Source organism: Centruroides sculpturatus, unplaced genomic scaffold, assembly GCF_000671375.1.
Source record: "Centruroides sculpturatus isolate CEXI.00-Female unplaced genomic scaffold, Cexi_2.0 scaffold2262, whole genome shotgun sequence".
Classification (NCBI taxonomy): Eukaryota; Metazoa; Arthropoda; class Arachnida; order Scorpiones; family Buthidae; genus Centruroides; species Centruroides sculpturatus.
In genome coordinates, this window is record NW_019386384.1 from 37,889 (window position 1) to 55,974 (window position 18,086).

General features: G+C 31.6%; 1 protein-coding gene across 1 annotated transcript; it reads left to right on the forward strand.

The window, feature by feature from the left end:
• The first annotated feature begins 11,871 nt into the window (after positions 1–11,871).
• LOC111614767 (cytochrome P450 4c21-like) lies at positions 11,872–17,854 on the forward strand. The gene is made up of 5 exons (XM_023356133.1): positions 11,872–12,179; positions 17,072–17,206; positions 17,319–17,431; positions 17,494–17,579; positions 17,643–17,854. Exons 1-5 carry the CDS (start codon positions 12,047–12,049, stop codon positions 17,842–17,844), a joined length of 669 nt encoding a protein of 222 aa, XP_023211901.1. The 5' UTR covers positions 11,872–12,046; the 3' UTR covers positions 17,845–17,854.
• The last annotated feature ends 232 nt before the right edge of the window (positions 17,855–18,086 follow it).

Below are 18,086 nucleotides of genomic sequence, written 5' to 3' on the forward strand. Positions count from 1 at the left end.
GCGCCACTGGCCACTCGACCAAGCACATGTACAAAGTGTCCGTAAGGCTAAGACTCCACTACCGTAAAAACGGCGTAAAAACCCCTCGCCGTAAAAGCTTTTAATCATGTGACCTATTTGCGTTTGCGCTGGGATTACGGTGGAGGTCCAGCTAGCGCGAAGTTTTTACTGCAACGGTGCTGCCCCAAGTGCCGAAAGTAAATACTTCTTCGCACGTGAATTGGTAGAAACGAAAGACGGTTGTATACATGATATATCGATATAAAGACAATGATTATATTCTAAGAGTTTTTTCTGTACTATAATTACAAATGTAGTAAAAATAATATCTTTACTTTCATATACTAACTTTTATTATCGTATTATTAAGATAATATACAGCACTTATAAGCTTAGCTTTTTTATTATATACTCCTCTAAATTGAAGGATTTCCTTTGGTATCCATTATTATAATNTCCCTTCATTCCAGTCTTAAATTACAAGACTAATTATTATGCTACCTTTGCACAGTCAAAATACTGCGGCTATTTATAATACATTGAGCAGGATTCATTTTTAATTACTACTAAAAAATATGTTTTTGATAAACAGACCAAAAGTTTTAGACGAGTTACTTAACTTTTATTAAATATTTTATTTATTTCAATTACCTCTACTTATTTTAACAGTATTTTTACTATTAGTATATTTAATAGAAATCTTGATTATCAATTAGTTTCGTCTTCTAATTTTAACTTAACGATAAAATTTAGGGTAATCTTATTCCTTTAATATAATTATTAACATAAAACTAATAATAATAGAACTTATCTTCTATTAATTAAAAATTGTTCAATAATTTATGATTCTCTCAAGAAACCAGCAATCAAAATGGGCGTTTAGCTTTTCACTTCAATAAAATAATTTATATTTACTTTATTACGTAAATTTATTTATTTTATAACTCACATCTTTTCGGGAAATTAAAATCTTTCAACTTAATTATTAAACCCTGATACAAAAGGTACGATCCTCTTCTATTTTTATATAGTAACTCCTTTACAGACTTCCAACTAATAACTTCAAACCATTACTGGAAAATAAATTTCTTTTACAAGTAAACCAAAACAAAATAAACAAGATTCCAATAGGATCTTTTTAATGTAAATAAAAAACTTTAACTAAGCTTAATCTTGCCTCCAGGAGCATCTTCCGATACGCCTACTATGTTACGACTTTTCTCTCATTAAAGAGAGAGTGATGGGCGATATGTGCATGTTTTAGAGCCAATTCAAATTAACATATTATTATAAAAATACTTTTAAATCCTCTTTCCTCTATGTTTAAAGTATAAATTTCATAATATATTTTTATATTGTAACCCATTTTCTCCTTAAGTATAAANTGGTTTTACGGCCTGCTCAAGCGTAAGATATCGGGGTCACGTGATTAAAAGCTTTTACGGCGAGGGGTTTTTACGCCCTTTTTACGGTAGTGGAGTCTTAGCTTTACAGCTACAATATTTGGCTATGTCTTAACTACTTTAATATTATTTTTGTTAAATTTCTGCACGTTTTACCTGGCAACACTGGCTCGACCATGAAGGGAGGCCAGTATTTGAACGAGACTTAATTTTCTAATAATGAGTGGCTGTTTGTTTTTTGAGCAATAAAATAATTTAAAAATAATATTTAACGATACAATAGCGACGATTATTATTTAAAAAAAAATTTTATTAGGCTTAACATCGATGAAAATTCAACGCGAAGTAGATTACCGATATACTAATATACTAATTAATAGCGATTTACTAATATAATAATTACATGGGATATACTAATACACTATACTAATAATGTATTTTTTCATTCTTTTCGGTTATCCGATTTTTTAAGTTATCCGACCAACCTGAATCCCCAATTGAGTCGGATAATCGATGCTCTATTGTAATAAGGATAGATCCAGGATCAGTTTGAACTGATGCTCGTCTGGGAGGACGAACCAAACTGTACACAGTCATCAGTCTGTACAGGTATAAGAACTGTACTGTTGTGAGATCAGAATTGCTTCCACTTCCTTGTCTTATCATTCCAAAGAAACGATAATTGAAAAGAAAACATAAGTTAAAAGTTTAATACAAGATTATATAATCACTAGCTGCAAAAACTCGCTTCGCTGGGTTTTTATTTGTGGGCAAAAAGTAACGATAGTGAAGATTAAGATAATTACATTATAGCCAATGTTACCCGTTTTCACAGAATACAAGAATTAGGTCCCCCGTTTCCAGACTAATTAGTAAATTTTTACGTCCAGTCAAACGATCTATTTTCAATTTGATCAATTTTCTGGAACGTTTACAATCGTTCTACAATCGAACCAATTCGAATTTAAATTCGAAAATTTTTAAAATCAAAATAGAAAATCTTCCACTTTCAACCACTTTCAAGCCCATATCTGCCGCACCTTTATAGCTATCGAGACGCACCTACCATAATGCACGAGTGGAGACTTGGGGCTACTACCACATACAAACACCATTTATGTGCGATGTGTAGTTTTCGCTGAAAAGTGAAATGTTGGGACACACACGTCCATTTTTATGTATATAGATATAGATTATGCTAAGTCAGTTTTACCTCTAATGGGTCCTGATCAAAGTGAGCTGTCAGAATATAATATGAGTTTGGAAGCAATTGTTTGATGAGTGCTAAGATACTAGTCAGCGTCCAGCGTAGATGTTCTGCTGTCTGGTTGCTCAAAAATCCCTTTTGATCAGTGCTTCTAATCTGTAATCTAAATGCTTCCCATGTATTTAACCATTGTAGAGATTTCTCAATAACCTATTTTGTTAATTAAAACAATTAAAATTTGGCATTAATGCCTGTGATATATTGATGCAGTGTAGACTTACAGAGTAAAGGCAAGTAATCATTATTTCTCAAAAATTTATACACAGATAGTGACCTAATTTTTAAAAGCAAACAGTCAAGTAACCAATTAATGTCATATCTCATACCCTTTTTGCTTCTTATATGACACGCTTTCAGCATGTGCTCTATTACAAGTTCCTGTCTCGGTGGTAAGGAATCAAGTTTATCAGCCGACAATTGTTTCATTTTAAGTTCAGTATTTTCTTGATGAAGCTTGAGATTTTCTGTTTGAAGAGTTTTCAGTTTCTTCCTATAGATCATCTTTTGCTTTCTGCACCGATATAAATCCTCTTTGACTTTTAACAATTCCTACTGCAAAGCAGAGATTTTATTGACATATAACAGCTCAGAATGCCGTGTAGTTGCTGCTTCAGATGTGGAGGGTTATTCTATTTTCTTTTCTACAGTTGTTACTCGGGAGTGTGTATCATGCAAATCTAATGATTGATAAAAAAAAATATCAGACAATTAATCTTAAAGTATTTATAAGGAAAGATGGGCCACAGAGAGATAGCCCTCAGTGAATCGCAGTGGATCTCACAAACCAAGCTCAATCTTTAGCTAACATTTTTTAAATATAAAATGTTCCTTAAATATAGATAAAATTCGATTTTATATTAAAACACAAAGCCCTAGAGACACACTGCGACTCAGGCAAGCGCAAAAAATTACACGACTCACTGAGAATTAAGATTACATAAAAAACACATAAATATGTACCACTGGTATTATCTTTTTGGGATCTCTTCTTAGATGGTTCTTCATTTCTCGTGAGACATAGCGTTGATCATTTTTGAAGTACAGACTTACTAATGTACTTAGGACAATTAGGGAAGTTTGATGGATATGCATCCGACGTTAATGCCCAGCGATCTTGTGGAATTTCTACTTTCTCTCCATATATAACATGGGAGAAGGTTTTTAAAATAAATCTACTGGTACTCGCAAAACGTACGTCACAAACGTAACATTTATTTGTTCGCATCGCATCCACTCCTCAATCTTATCGCTAAGAACACGGAATAAATGTCTCTTCTCGTTCGATGACTTATATCCTGACTGGCATCCTGGCACAAAGCACGTTGGCATTTTTATGTAGCTAAAAGAAAAACAATTATTATTGGTCAAATTCAGTACTGTATATACGTAGCAAGAACAACGCTCTCCTGCTAACATTGGCGCCAACTAGCGGCAAATATTGTCTCTAGCTAAGTTTGAAGTATTAGTGGAAAGATCAGTTAATCTACCGACTCTGGTATAAATTACAGGTATACCTCGCCTTACGTCGGTAATTGGTTCCAGGAAAACGAAGTAAATCGAAAAACGACGTAAGTCGAATTTACCTGTCTCCGAATCTACTTATCACTAGGAAAGCATTTTAAATAATATATGGTTAATAAAAATCTATTTTAAGCTTACAAACAAATAAATTTTAGTTTTTAATATAGTACAAAAAAAGTAATCTAAATTTACGAATGCGTGTACTGTAAATACAGTACATACTTGTATATATTTTAATATGATTTTATGTGCTTTAAACGTTTATCTAGTGATATTACGACTTCAATATTTGTGGCGGACAGACGTAAAGTCGAATAAAATGACTTAAACTTGATTTTTATTTTTCCATATACTTTTTTAACAAGCGACGTATAATCGGGAACGACGTAACTCGAAACCGACGTAAGTCGAGGTATGCCTGTACTAGTAAACTAAATTTTTTGCAACATTTTATTAATGAATATTGAAAGTATAAGTCAATACCATTTTCATGATTTTATTTTTAAATACAATATGGTCATAATAAAACAGTTCTATGTTTAATAATTATTTTATCATCACATAGAAAAATCAAAAAAATTACATTTATTTTATATCTGGATTGCCAATATTATTTATGAACTTCCGTGTATAATTCGTTCGTAGACACGAAGACTATCCTTTCGTTTGAACCACTTGTTACAAACTTTACATATATAAACTGTTTAAACTGCATCATGAACCATCCGTTGATGTCTACGCTACATTTTGCAATCTAAACAATCGAACGTCTGTAGATTTACTTTTACAATTTGGTGACACACAATAATCCATTGTTTAAAGTTTTCAATTATTATAGACCTAATAATAGCCGACTCTCGCAGGAACTACGTGTGGAGTGTAGTCTATCGATGAGTCCCTAAATGGTTGCTGTCGGGAGCGTGTCTTCACCTTCGTATAAACAACTTGTCGGCAACCTATGCCACGAGTGTCACCTAGTGGCAGGCGAAAGAATTTTTTGTGACACGCCAATTGTGCATAAAATTAAAAACTTCAAACTATTAACCAAATTTTGGTGTGTTAGTTTCTAAAATTGAAGCACAAGGGAGTCACTAATGTTTAAATACTGTAATTTTTTAATAATATTTTTATATATTGTGTATTTTATAGTTAAATAGAAATGTGTTAGTTTCTAAAATTGAAGCACAAGGGAGTCACTAATGTTTAAATACTTTAATTTTTTAATAATATTTTTATATATTGTGTATTTTATAGTTAAATAGAAATGTGTTAATGTGCAATAAATTTTTCAATTTTATTTTGAATAACACCGTAGTGTACAGTATTTTGAATTACGTGTTTTGTGGCAGGCAAATGCATTTAGGTTGCCAACCGCTTCCCTAGACCATCATTGCCGCGCAATTAGCTGATTACCCCTGGTAGTCGGCTTCTTACAGAAACTCATCTTCCCTATCATTAAATGTCACGGCACGCCACTGTATTATACTTTATTATAGAATAAAATTATATTACAGGTATCCATTGCTTAATGCGGGATTTCATTAACGCGCAAAATTAATTGAGACAATCTCTTCTTATACGCGGCAGAAGTTTTAATTAATTAACCGAGTTAATCAATGCCTGTAGTACTTGGATTGCGCAGGAAACATTCTTTAATTATTTGCATAAGGAATAATACACCACCGCTTTCACATCAACTGTACTGAATTGTATGCCACCGACAATGCTTTTGAGTGTTTCAAAGATATAATCACTCTGCGCAAGGTTATTCGAATAGGAGGATGAAAAATACGCTCCATATATAAATCCAAAATTTTTTTTGCATGGTCATACGAGGCGTGTGTGTTTGTGCGTTGTCATGGTGTAATATTATACAAGATGTCTGCAATACAAAACGTTTGGAACTTTATTATGGACTAGCTGCGAAGACGCGCTTCGCTGGGTTTTTATTTGTGGGCAAAAAGTAACGATAGTGAAGATTAAAATAATTACATAATAGCCGATCTTAGCCGTTTTTACAGAATGCAAGAATTAGGTCCCCCGTTTACAGACTAATTAGAAAATTTCTACGTCCAGTCAAACGAATTATTTTCAATTTGATGAATTTTCTGGAACGTTTACAATCGTTTTATAACCGAATCAATTCGAATACAAATTCGACTTCGAAATCATTAAAATCGAAATAGAAAATCTTTCACTTTCAACCACTTTCAAGCCCATATCTTCCGCACCGTTATAGCTATCGAGACGCAACCACCATAGTGCACGAATGGAGAAATGGCTCTACTACTACATACAAATGGTATTGATGTCGATGTGTAGTTTTTGCGGAAAAGTGAAATATAGGGACACACACGTCAATTTATATATATATATATATATAGATAGATATACATACACGTAGATATAGATATAGATTTTATATAATTTTGAAGAAAGACCCAATATGTTGCACTATTATTTGATAATATGCTAAGCACATAATAATTCAGAATACAAANTAGATAGATATACATATCAGTAGATATAGATATAGATTTTATATAATTTTGAAGAAAGACCCAATATGTTGCACTATTATTTGATAATATGCTAAGCACATAATAATTCAGAATACAAATCTTATGGTCTCAAAAATGTTGTGGTAACGTTCGAAAAAGTCGTGCGAAATGTTTTTGGTTCTCTGAGTTGAAAGTCGCCATTTTCTGCTTGCTCGCTGAAAGTAATAAGCTCTTGTTACGTCAGCAATAACATTACTATTTAACAACACGTTGCTCGTGTTTGAAAAGGACACCTTTGTTAAAGTGTGTTGACGTCACATTCTATATAAATTCTTGAAGATACGAGATCTGAAAATTATAGCCGCCCATATGACAGTTAAGAATTTTATGAGCATATCAAAGTTATTTTTGACGTTCTCATGTAAAAAAAATTCATGTGTACATTTTTATATAATTACACTAGCTTTTGCCCGCGGCTTCGCTCGCGTTAAGAAGTATTATTCTTAATTAGGTATAGTTTTTGCGGCTTTACTTTCGTTTAGCGTGTGTAAAAAAATTAGGGCCTACAAAACTTCTTTGTACAACTATGTACAAAGGGTACAATATAATCCCCGCAAAAACTATACCTAATTAACCCCCGTCAAATATAATCCGCTAGAAATATTTAGGTATAGTATGTACTATTAGATACGGCGGCCACTCATCATCGGGTATATGTAACTCAGTGAAAACACAACGATGGCGCGTTTTAAAATACTACTAACGCCATCTATTGTCAACATTTAGAACTAAAAATTATGTTGTTCGTCTTAATTTATTCCTTCCATTAGGTACTGATAGGTTCAAACTAATACATTTACATCCCCCATGGGGGTTGAATTTATCAAAATCCTATTTAAGCGGACGTCTTCATCATAGTAGCTCCAATCTTTAATTTCAGTTCAATCAGTCGAAAATCTAAGAAGATTTATACAAACTTTCATCCCCTATTTTATTCCCTTAGGGGTGGAATTTATCAAAATCCTTTCTTAGGGGATGCCTACGTCATAGTAGCTTTATGCATGCAAAGTCTCAGCCCGATCGGTTTAAAATTGACAAAGTTTCATACAAACTTTCATCCCCTATTTTATCCCCTTGGGGGTAGAATTGATCAAAATCCTTTCTTAACGGATGCCTATGTCATAACATCTACCTGCATGCCAAATTTCAGCCCGATCCGTCCAGTGGTTTGGGCTGTTCGTTGATAGATCACTATATCAGTCACCTTTGAGTTTTATATATATAGATTCACACACGAGTTTTCACAATTTACTGTACAAGTTATACCTAATTTGTATTTTTTCTACATACATAATTAAGATGGTTATAGATAAATAAATAAATAAATATAACCTACATGTATATACAGCGTGTTTTATTGCACTTAAGACTGTGAAAATCTCGAGAAAAGAATGTCGTGAATCTTCCTCTTAGTAGTGTTTCAGTGATGGCAAAAACACGTGATGGTCTGATTGAGCATGAAGAGAGCTATAGAGATATTACTTTAACATCTGAAAGAGGAGTTCTCAAAGAGTATCCGCGAAGGTAGGAAGATGCAAATTATCAGGAAACAACACAACGTTGTTTCATGTGTTGTTACATCATATTCTTTCTTTCGATTAAATTTTAGTATAAAATATATAATTTATTAGATATGAGTAGTTTTGGATTGGTACAGAAACTGTCATTCCTGCGTGAGTCTAGCCCAAAAACTACGTAGAGTTTGATTATGATTATTATAAAAGTTATTTGTCATATATAAAATATATAATTTATTAGGTATGAGTAGTTTTAGATTGTTACAAAAACTGTCATTGCTTCATGAGTCTAGCCCAAAAAACTTTGTACATAATATTTTAAATTAAATATGATCAACATAAGTAATTATTAATTAAAAATGTAATTCATTATAGTTCGATTATTTTCTAAATTTATTTTATTAAAATTTGCTTCGTACGTGACAGAAATGGAATATTTACAGAAATTACTGTATTGTTTGTGAAAAACATGAGGAAAGTTACGAATCTTTCTTTCGTTTCTTTTAAAGTGAAGCTGAAATCAAGGTTTTGAATTTAGTAGAGATTGGTTTGAAGATTAAAAACTTATCAGAAGGATCAAGGAAATATGAGAAAACGAAAAGTAATTAACTTTTTTGTGCTTATTCTTTTGATTTTGTAAAGATGCCAGCAACTTAATTTTTGCCGGCTGCTGTAACTTTACTTGCTTTAACGTCTACTTCATTTAATACGAACAACTATTAACAGAAAAAAAGTTTTCACTCGGTAATAATCATTATGTAATAAAACATAAAAATCTATAAGTAAACTATAAAAAACGATTTGAAAAAATGTTTCAGATAAATTCTGCATAATCTTGGATTTAGACTGAAAATCTGTTATAAAAATTTAAACTTTCTTTTGAATTTACAAATTCGCCTTTCACCTTACGTGGAGAGAACTGGGCTAAATTCTACGGCGTTGAACTGCCTGCTGCAATATACTGAGGAGGCAGTTCACTTTTAAGCATTTTTTTTTGTATCATACGTATTTCTCGATATATTTCAAATTAAAGTTAAATGAAACGTATTGTTTAACAATATAGTAATAGGTTCTGTAAGTAGGGACAATTGAAATTAACATTTGTTCATAATCACACGCATTGAAATGCATTCACATCATTTCAAATAACTCATTTAAAAAAAATAATCTTTTTATTGCCTTCGCTCCTATTTTAATTAAATTAATTCATTTTACATGTTTTTTCAATAAATTTACGGCAAATGTAAGACAACAATAATAAAGTTCGAAATATATTTTGTTTATTTTAGTAATATTAAGTTACATTTATTTTCTAAATTAACAGAAAAATAATTATTACTGAGTGGAAATTTCCTTTTCTATAAACAATTGTTCGTATTAAATAAAGCAGAAGTTAAAGCAAGTAAAGTTATAGCAGTTAGAAAGAATAAAGTTGCTGGTATCTTTACAAAATCAAAACTATAAATACACAAAATGTAATTACTGTTCGTTTTTTCATATTTCCTTGATCTTTCTAAGAAATGTTTACTTGTCTAACAAATGTCTAGTAAATTCAAAACCTTGATTTCAAGCTTACTTTTAAAAATCAAAAGTCAGATTCGTAACTCTCCTCATTTTCTCATAAACAATAGAATAATTTCTGTAAATATTCCATCTCTATCACATACGAAGCAAATTTTAATAAAAGAAATTTAGAAAATAATCGAACTATAATGAATTACATTCATAATTATCGATTACTTATGTTGATCATATTTAATTTAAAATATTATTTCAATTGTATTAGAGTTGTTCAACTTTTGTACAATTACTTTAATTTTATTTATTAAATTCTTTGAATATGACAAATAACTTTTATAATAATCATAATCAAACTCTACGTAGTTTTTGGGCTAGACTCATGCAGGAATGACAGTTTCTGTACTAATCTAAAACTACTCATATTTAATTAATTATATATTTTATACAAAAATTTAATCGAAAGAAGGAATACGATGTAACAACACCTGAAACAACGTTGTGTTGTTTCATGATAATCTGCATCCGCACACTTTCGACAACACTATGTATGTTCTTTAGAAACTTCTTTTTGAGATCTGATAGTAAGTTAGACACATTTGATTTTACACGTGATTACATGTGATTTTATTATTAGTGCGCTTGCGTAGAGCATCGAGTTACGTATTTTCCTTTGCTAAATAAATGCGTCCCCGTAATTATTATGAGCTCTGGTGTACTTTTTAATATCTGAATACAATTTGCTAGGCGATTTCTTTAGTATTATGCATTTATAACTCAGTTGTACGAAAGATGTAATAGTTTTAATTAGCAATAATAAAAAATCGATTAATTTTGGTTTAAATTCAACAGTTTGAATTAAATTTCTGTTACCACAGCATTTCGCTTCGCCACCCCATTTAGAGTCGCCATCCATAGTTTAGGAAATACTCATCTAGAATATCGATGGTGATTTTTCCAATTTAAGCGTAGCGGTAGGAGAGAGTAGCCGAAAGTTGTTCGGGTATTTCGGAGAGAAACGTTACGATCTTTTCTTATTATATTGAAAAGCTATTATTCTTTTTACCCTTAACTAATCTGTGGCTCGTCAGCTAAACTCGTCTTAGGGTACGACTATGCAGACGCGAATTTAGAGCGAGCGATTTAGTTTTCGCAAAGGAAAACCATGCACAAACGAGAAGCGACAAATAACGCTAGCGAGATCGAATTTCTGGTTCTCGCACATATCTGACAAGTTTTGATACTTATCGCGTCTCGCCTCTTCTCGCCACATATTCTAACTTGCTCGGAAAATTCGCTCGCTCGCGTCTGTATAGTCGCACTATTATGTATAAGCTAAAAACTGTGTCGATTATATCAAGTTGACAGTATTCTGACCGCGAATCTGTAAAATGTAGGATATGGATGGGTGGGATAAAACGATTTGCACCAATTGTGGTTTGTTATCTGCGTAATTGGATGCAGTACTCGAAACATTTATTCCATATGTCATTTTTGCTTCAGCACGCATGATATCATTGTTTTTTTATATGAATGATGCTGAAAAATACATTATGTATTTTGTTATTACTGTGAACTTAGCAAGAGACAAAACAATGTTATTTGTCTAAGTTTTTCAACAAACATCACTTCATTCGCACTAGTGAGAGTTCGCGGTGCCACGTGCAGTCATGAAACGTGTTGCCGAAACACCGTGTCGGGTATAGTTTGCATCAGTTCCCCCACAATTGAGTTCCCCCACAATCAGTTCCAGTGCTATGATGAAAACCAGTACGTGCCGTGGCACGTACTGGTTCTCATCATAGCACTGGAAATGCGTACCGGGTTTGACCGTTGATCGAACATCATACTCCCAAATCACATGCTCTGTGTGTCCCGGGTATATAGTAAGTATCGTTTCCATGTCAAATTACAATAAACCTAACCGCATTATATTTTTTAATTATATAAGTTAATATATTAATTATTAATTATATAACTAATTATATAATTATATCCTTAGATTATAATTACCTTTTATTCGAAATATTTTGTAAATACTTCAAATCCTAGGTTAAATTATAGACACGCGAGAAAAAAATCATTACTGCATTTTCGGTTTGCTGCATGACGAGTTTACACGTCAAAGATTGGCACGTGTCATAGAAACTCTGATTGTAATTGGCATTTTTCCATGCTTATAGTTTTACAGATATATCAATATATACGTGGACAATTATTACATACACTAGAAAGTGCAGAGCCAGAAGAGTATTAACCATGTTTCTGTCGACTTTCCAAATTCTTTTAAGTTTTCTTATTATATCTTTCATAGTGATATATTCATTAGGAAAGAAATGGAGAAACAGAAGAAAACAACAGGAAAATAATATGTCTTCCTCTGCATCTGGAGGTAAGTAAATGTTTGAAAATATCGTTAATTTAACAAAGAAGAACTTTACAACAGTCTTCGGTTAAGTAAATTTTTCTTAGTTTTTTATGAAACATTTGGAGGAGCCACCTGTTGGCTACTCCAAATGTTGGTTCCTGGCAACATTTGGAGGAGCCACCTGTAATCTTATTTCATTTAAAAAATTTATGTTTTTAGCTATTATAAAATTGCAAAAAGTTAAATTTTAAAAGTCAGGATAGATGTTATAAAAAATTTAAAATATTAATAACCAGTAAAATTTTCATTAAGTTCGACCCTGCTAGAGATACACACAACCACTTCTATCTCCCCACTCCGTCGGCCCTTAACAACTAAAATATAATAGCATCAATCTACCTAAATCTCCGTGCAAAATTTTAAAAGTTTTTGACTAAATGCGTAGGACAGATAACACGCGATAACATCCATCCATAAAAATCCTCACGTTTTTATAAAAGGAGCGGTAATTTTTTTTTCTGAACTGAAAACGTGCTAGGAGGGCAGAGAATTGAATTTAATTACAATTTTCAAAACCACGTTATAGCCCATCTCAAATCCTGGCGGCAACATTCTATAAAGAGGGATTGCAAAGCGCGTCCAAAGATGTAAGAGATGCCTCGATCTTTCACAGTGATTATGTCAAAAAGTAACCGTGTTCGCAGCTAATTTCCAGTTATAAATTCATTTTGTTAATTACACTTATCTTTGTTTTATGGACCATCGAAGATTGGAATAAAACAGCGTACGTATGTACGGAAACTCTTCAGAGCAATAAGAATATTAATCATGTTTCTGTTGAATTTATTCCAAAATTTTGTAAATTTTCTTTTTTATTATTCTTCTACTGATATATTCATTAGTACAGAAATTGAAAAGAGAAGAAAACAACAGTAAAAACATTCGTTTTCGATAATATATCAAAGACTTTTTCTCTATCTGGAAATAAGTGAATGCTTAAAAGTATTTTTTTTAATTAAAATATATTCAATTAACAGCAATATTTTCTATAATAGTCGGCAATATTAAAATATGAAAAACAAAATGTAAAAGGCGAAAGAAAACGAATCCTGTATATCAATAATTAGTTGATTTAACGTCTTCGGAACCTTACCTAATGTGAGAATACGTGGGAGGTTGTTAGAACCCGTTAACCCGAACTCGTTAGAGATAGCGTTAAAATATAGGAGGGTCTTAAATGCGAGTTGGGGGTAAGTCGCGAGTAAGTTCGATCAGGGCCGGTATAAATTGAATGAGTAAACAGGAGTATTTACAAAAAACAGAATATATATACTTATATATATATATATATAAGTAGTTAGTAGTAGTAGTTAGTGTATTTAGTTGTTAGCTTATTTTCTTTGTACTTAGAATAGAATATATATATATATACAGTAGAGCGTCGTTTATCCGAAGGTCGGTTATCCGAAACGTCGGTTATTCGAAGGAATTCCAGTCGAAAAATTTAAATTTTCGCCAGTGCTGTGGCGCTGTAATCTTTGGCTATGTCTTCGGCTACTCAAATATTTTACGTTTTTGATACTAAATTAACATCTGAAGTATAATTTTTTATTGTTTTTATATTTTTCAATATATTTATTTTGTTTGTACAAAATAAAAAAAATAATTTTTAACGATACAATAGTCTTCGTTAGGCTTAACATCGACGAAAATTCAACGCGAAGCGACACGCAATGGAGAAAAATTTCAACACGGGATAAATTAATAAATTTTTTCGTACAAAATTGGTTATCCGAAAAATAAGTTATCCGAACAACCTCAGTCCCCAATTGATTCGGATAAACGACGCTCTACTATATATATATATTCTAAATACACTAACTACTCCTCTAGATATAAGAGAGTTTACGAATGAGTTTAAAACGATACGTCTGATCTGGTTGATTCTGCCTTTGGATATGGAGACGGGAATGGCCTGGAGTAAGAGTTGTATTATGCCGAAACAATTTCTATGGCCGTCTCCCCGATTTTGTGAACTTGACCTCTTTTTATCTCAGATTCTTTCCAATCGAGTTTCTAAATTTATAACATCTAACGGGATATTCTATTGTCTAACATGACATTTCTCCTGGCTCAGATGACAGATGTTTGTCAGAGAGGTGTCATAACATCTCTTTAAAAAGAAAGTTCTACTTTTTTTCACAAAAGGTGACAAATGTGTCACTTTTAGCGTTAAAATATTGCATTAAATTACTGATTAATTTTACAAAATTTTGAACTGATTAAATAAAATTGATTTTTACCTTCAATTTATCAAACATAACTTTCGTTTTTTTTTAAATTTTATGTAACAATTTTTGAATCAGTTTTTAAATATTCTTGAACTTTTTATATTATTATAGTTGTATACAGTATAAGCATGCGGGATTAGTTTCTTTTATTATTAATTATTATTAAATAATTATTGTATTGTAACATCGTCACAATGCCGGGATGCAATTCTTAATCATTTCTTAATACAGTAAAGCCTCGATTATCCGACCCAATTGAGGACTGGGGTTGGTCGGATAATTGAAAAGTCGGATAACCGAAAAGTATGAAAAAGTCCATTATTAGTGTAGTATATTATTATATCACATGTAATTAGTATATTAGTATATCGCTATTAACCTACTTCGCGTTGAATTTTCATCGATGTTAAGCCTAACAAATTTTTTTTAAAATAATAATCGTCGCTATTGTATCGTTAAAAATTAGAAAATTAAGCCTCGTTTAAATACGGGTTCCCTTTCATAGTCGAATGAGTGTTGCCAACTAAAACACGTAAAAATAATATTAAAGTAGCCAAGACGTAGCCAAATATTGTAGCGCCACATCACTAGCGGACATTTGAAATTTGCCGACTAGGGCGGTCGGTTAACCGAGGTGTCGGTTAATCGGGGTCGGATAATCAAGGCTCTACTGTATATTGAACTTAAAATATATATTTTCTATTTCAAATTAATAGTGTCTTGTACTCGTACATCATATTTTTCCAATATGCCAAAAAGTCGTGCTCCTCATGTCTTTAATTGCTGTCAGGAGAACAATTTAAATTAAAATAACGTGACTTTTAGGGTGATTATTAAATTTACATGCCACATTGTTAGGAAATTCCTGAACACAGACACTTACACACTTATTTAATTTTTGTTTTTTTTTTCTTTTTGGTTGCTATGCCTTGATCATGGTCCGGCATAGTACACAGCCACCGGTGTGAACCGAGTAACTCGCTAAACCCAACACAATAATAATAATAAGGTTGAGCTTCTAAAATTTATTTTTCAAATATTCAAAAATTATTACTTGAATTTGTAAACCGGTTCAAAGTATTGGAGAATGTGAACATGTTTTTCTATTTAGTTCTATTTTGTTTCAACAAAGAAAAAGCAAAAAGAAGCATCCAAAGTTAATTGAATCAAATCCGAAGCAACACTGCGCTAAGAGGAAAATTCAATATCGAGTTGCATAACTTTGCGGGCAAAATTTGGTGGCGCCATCTGATATGATATTTTATGAAAAAGTTTTTACATTTGTAACTACTGCATTATAAAATTGTAAGAAGTTTAAATTTGAAAGTACGGATGGGTTTTATAAAAAAATTTAAATGCTCTTAACGAGTTAAATAATTGTTTTAATCCCGAGGGCGATACTATTATTTTCCCACTTCTTCGTCTTTAACCACTAAAATTTAATATCCCTCTAATAAACAAAAGTCCCTGCCAAATTTCATAAATTTTTGATAGAAAGCACAAGAGTTTCAAAGAGGGTGAAAAAAATCGTTCCTACATACACGCCTACACTAAAAGACAGAAAAACTCAACAATGCTTTTTATTTATGTTATTATTTTCTGCATTTTTCTACGTTCTAATGTGTCGTGAGTCCAGAAATGTAAAAATCATGGACGTCGTTTTTTTACCTATTGCCATATTAGAATGCGTATGTTTGCTGCAAGAATATTGGCAATGTTTGGTACTACATAATAACATGAACAATTATTATCTTATTCAAAGAATAAAAAGAGTCCAATCACTCAATATTAATATAGGTGCATTTAATATCTACATTAAAAACATTAGTGTCACGAACAATTACACCCGACATTGATACAGCATTTTCTGTCAGATGCCAAGTTCCTAATAAGTTAGAAATATTTTTAACAGTTATAATAATTTTCTATTATGTCAAATTTTAAATTTTGTTTTGATATTTGATTAAAATAATACGTAAAAATAACATATTGTTTTAATTTTTTTCCCTTGAATTTTCTAATGGTAACTGTTTTATATGTTGATTAAGTAATGTCTCTTCAATTCGAAAGAAACTTCCGGTAGACTAGCTCACAGTCACAGTCAATTGGCTGTGACTGTGAGCAATGTTAATAAAGTTTCTACAGAAGATCTGGATTTTACGGCAAAATTACGAAAAGAAAATGACGATTACTTATAGTTGAATTTAAATAATACATTATGTAGGTACATCAAGAAGAATAAAAGTAGCACATATTTCATTTTAAACTACTTTTATTTGAAAAAAAATTAAGAAACATAAAATAATAACTTTCTCTTGTAATGCTGTTTTTATTTGACATACAACGATCACCTCGGCAAACGGTTTCCTGTACAAAACTGTTTTTATCAACTATTCCATAGTAACACCACACCGTGATCTTATATTTTTACTAAATGAAATTCTTTTTCTGCCATTCTCCTTTTTATTTTCCTATTCTAGTTTCAATCGAAAAATATGACTTTGCTAAATTATACCGAATTCCCCATCGGAAAAATACGCCTGTGAAATTGGTCGTATTCAACACAGAATATGGCTATGATTGAAAGTTAAATAGATTTATTCAGGTCTTGCAATATTTATTCAGGTCTGTATATGTGGAAGAAAAAAAGCAACAACAAATCGAGGAAGGAAATACCGAAAGCCACCACTTTGCCCTATTTTTGGAATTTGATTTTCTGTCCAGTAAAAGCGCAAGATTATCGGAAACTTTGTGGCACCTGTAAGTATAATTAAAAGGTATTAAATTATATGCTACGATATAATGTTATTTACGAATTTGTTTTCGAATAGCGATCAATAAAAGTTAATGCCCTGTTTAATAAACATTTTAGTTATAATTCAAGTATTGAGTTGTTTCTGTTTGGGATTCATCGAAGAGAAACTAATGAAAATTTCTTGGGGTGGCTATCATTATATTGTATTATCTCACCCCGAAGTGGCTCAGGTATACTTGCTTAATCATATAATAAGTGCTTTCTCATTTTAACAATTGATTATTTAATACAGGAAGTGCTAAAGAATTACACCGTGATCAACAAAGATAGAATTTATAATATTCTTCATCCGTGGCTGGGAACAGGTCTTCTCACAAGGTAAAACAATCATCGAATATTTCACATTAATACAAGTAATTTATTTATTTACAATCGAAACAGTTCGAACGATAAGTGGAGACATCGTAGGAAATTGTTAACTCCGGCATTTCACTTTCGAATTCTCGAAGACTTTCAAGGAATTTTCAACGACCACTCAAACATATTAGTTAAAAAGTTGAAAAACAAAAAGCAAAATGAAGAGTTTCTTATTGACGAGCTAATCAGACTGTGCACTTTGGATATTATTGCAGGTAAGAGTTGATTAAACGATGTTTACTTGCAGGAAAAATTGCCTTTTTACAAGCGTAAAAAATGTTTTAACATTTTTTTAAATAATCGTGAAAAAAATAAGGTTCGAAAATGTACTGAAAAATGAACGAGTAGTTGACAGTGTGTTTTTTAAACTTGTCTCTTCATTAAGACAATTTCGAAATGTTCTTGTAAATTAAAAATTTTCTATCAGTAGTAGTGGTTTGACACATACTAATCACAAAATTAATTTCA

Bases quoted from the DNA above. Each gene is read 5' to 3' on its own strand.
- LOC111614767 (XM_023356133.1), top strand. From the start codon at position 12,047: ATGTTTCTGTCGACTTTCCAAATTCTTTTAAGTTTTCTTATTATATCT. The intron at 17,207-17,318 runs GTAAGTATAATT...TAAACATTTTAG, and splicing joins TCGGAAACTTTGTGGCACCT to TTATAATTCAAGTATTGAGT. The intron at 17,432-17,493 runs GTATACTTGCTT...TATTTAATACAG, and splicing joins CTCACCCCGAAGTGGCTCAG to GAAGTGCTAAAGAATTACAC.